This window comes from Boleophthalmus pectinirostris, unplaced genomic scaffold, assembly GCF_026225935.1.
Source record: "Boleophthalmus pectinirostris isolate CB_2022bp ecotype Guang Dong unplaced genomic scaffold, ASM2622593v1 HiC_scaffold_6, whole genome shotgun sequence".
NCBI lineage: Eukaryota > Metazoa > Chordata > Actinopteri > Gobiiformes > Gobiidae > Boleophthalmus > Boleophthalmus pectinirostris.
The window spans coordinates 13,166,635-13,169,590 of NW_026571447.1; the positions used below are offsets into that span (position 1 = coordinate 13,166,635).

Sequence of the window (2,956 nt, forward strand, 5' to 3'; positions counted from 1 at the left end):
TTTTTTTTTACTGTGATCACACTTTCTGTTTGTTTCTGTTTGTTTCTCTTAATCCACTTTAAAGTCAGAGGAAGTGGTTACACTTTAACGAATTTATAACTTACAGTTTAAAACTCCTTTGAAACTGTGAGGAAACGTGTTATACTTGGATAAGCAACTCGATTTTTATCATTTTAGAAGAGGGCTGGAGCTTATAGACACCCGCACACCTATACCAGGCACATGTAATTGGCCACACCGTGACGTGGAGGACTAAAAACCAACACAAACATATGTTTTCGTCACTAGCACATGTAAGCTCGCAACTCTATCTGTCTTGTGCGAGAACTGTGCTGTGCGCTGTGAGCGCGTGCTACTGCCTGCCTGGCTGCCTATTGAACGTGTCCCCAGTGGGCTCGAGTGGGAGAGGAGCCAATACAAGCGGAGGGGAGGCGTGTCCTCGCGCTACACCGAGACCTCCCCAGTGCAGGTTGTTGCGTTCGGGCTCTAAAGCCTGGAGACCTCCGAAGTGCGCGTCAGTTTCACAAGTAGGAGCCATGGCGACAACAGCTCAGTACATCCCGCGGAATAACTCCTTACCGTCTAACCCGCTCATGCATCCGGACTCGGACAGGATGCACCAAGGGACGACCTACAGAGAGGTGCAGAAAATGATGCACCACGAGTATTTGCAGGGGCTCGCGGCCACAAACACGGGACATCCGATGAGTTTGACGCACCACCAGTGGCTGCCCACATCCAACACCGACTGGTCGAGCAGCAGCCACCTCCAGCAGGACCACAAGAGCAGCGTGCAGACCCGCGAGGACCTGACCACGAGCTTCCATCACAGGTCCCATCTGGTGCACCAGCAGCAGAGCGCGCACCATGGCTCATGGGCGCCCACCACCACGCATCATCTTTCCCCGCTTTCTCCCGCGTCAAACGGCCACCAGTCCTTGGTGTATTCTCAGCCCGGGTATACGAACCTCAACGCGATGATGAGCCCGCTGAACCACGGCATGCGCGAGTCGCTTCACGACGACACGTCCGGTGGCCACGATAACCAGCTGGAGTCCCCACAGCAGTTCAGCCATCACCAGGACCACTCGGATGAGGACGCGCCCAGCTCCGACGACTTGGAGCAGTTCGCCAAGCAGTTCAAGCAGCGCAGGATCAAACTGGGCTTTACGCAGGCGGACGTGGGCCTCGCGTTGGGTACCCTCTACGGGAACGTCTTTTCTCAGACCACTATCTGCAGATTTGAGGCACTGCAGCTCAGCTTCAAGAACATGTGCAAACTTAAGCCGCTCCTAAACAAGTGGCTGGAGGAGACGGACTCGAACACGGGCAGTCCCACCAATTTGGACAAGATCGCCGCGCAGGGCAGGAAACGAAAGAAGAGGACGTCCATCGAAGTTGGGGTGAAAGGGGCGCTGGAGAATCATTTCTTAAAATGCCCAAAGCCATCCGCGCACGAAATCAGCACTTTAGCCGGCACTCTGCAGCTAGAAAAAGAGGTAGTGCGCGTGTGGTTTTGTAATAGAAGACAAAAAGAGAAAAGAATGACACCAGTGGGGGTCCCTCACCCGAATATGGACGACGTATATTCCCAAGCAGAGACCCCTCCTCTACACCGCACACTACAGAGCCCTGTGCAGTGACTGTTTTCATGAACGCTTTGAGGGGGGAGAGAAAAGGGGAAATAATGGGACTTGTGGAGTTTACAGTATTTAAGTTTGGCTTTTGTTGTTCCTGACACAAAAAGAGACACGAGGGAGTTTGTTTGAACACCTTAGTATTCGGAGTAAGTCTTGTCCAGCAAATAGATGACAGGAGCAAAATGTTTAAAAAAGAAAAAAAAAATACAGAAAAAAAGATTGAAAATATTTGCTATTACTGATTTCGTGCGCGTTTAAAGTGAAACAAAGATCTTTATTTACCAAAATTTTATGGAGGCGACATGCGTATAAAGTAAATCCCATGGCTGGTCAATATGCCACAGAGGCCATCTCCTCTCGGTGCGCCGTGGACTCTCACAACAGGACGCAACACCGGACGCTGCAGACGAATGAACATTGTGCTTTTTTCAGGCTCAAACTGATTAATATTAGTGTATATGTTCTTTGTTTGAAATGTGTTGCTTTTTTGAATTATTGCAGTGTCTGTCTGTCGACTTGATTTCATTATCATTTGTTCAATTTGCTCAACTTTATGGTGGTGAAAAACACGCAGAAAATGTTCAAAATGCAACAGGACTGAGCCTAAGTTCTGACTGCACGCCTTAAGAATTACCACGTCGAAAATTGAAACAGAAAAGAGACGCTAAACTGAACACGCATTTCTATTGTTTTTGGGTACTATTTTATTTGCATGGAGCACTTATTCTTTTAATTTAATTGCAATTGATATTTGTCAGTGACATTGTGAGTGGACAATAGGCTTAAACCCGCAGTAAATGTTATGTTTACGGTGTTTTAGGACGAATCAGAATTGAAATATCCAAACAAGAAGCGTTAGAACTCAGGTAACTCCAGTGGCCCATGTTGGAACACACGCCTGCATTCACTCCAGTCTCTTACGCATCATGTAATGTATTATATTCCAGGCAAAACAAAACAACACTGGATTGGGAGTAACGGATAGAGTTCCTTACGGGAATATAGCGACTTTTAGATGTATTTATTTTTTTCTGGCCTGAAAGGAAATCTAAAAATCTCACGCGTTGTGTCATCCATCATTGTCTGAGCAGTCCAATAGCCCACAGCAGTGCTATTCTCTACACACGAGGGTTTTGTTTTTCAAGAAAAATAATAATAATGTTACAAAAAACAAGATTTTAGAGAAAATGTTGCCAGGATTATTTCCGAAGTGTAAATATGTCGAATATGTAAACTTGTATTTGTTCTGAGATATTGTTTTTGGTTTTGTTTCTTTCCGGGCAGTTTTGTACACTTACTAATTCCAAGAAGATATT

General features: G+C 46.5%; 1 protein-coding gene across 1 annotated transcript; it reads left to right on the plus strand.

Moving 5' to 3' along the window:
- The first annotated feature begins 536 nt into the window (after positions 1–536).
- Positions 537–1,984, plus strand: pou3f1 (POU class 3 homeobox 1). The gene has a single exon (XM_020940485.2). It carries the CDS (start codon positions 537–539, stop codon positions 1,641–1,643), a length of 1,107 nt encoding a protein of 368 aa, XP_020796144.1. The 3' UTR covers positions 1,644–1,984.
- The last annotated feature ends 972 nt before the right edge of the window (positions 1,985–2,956 follow it).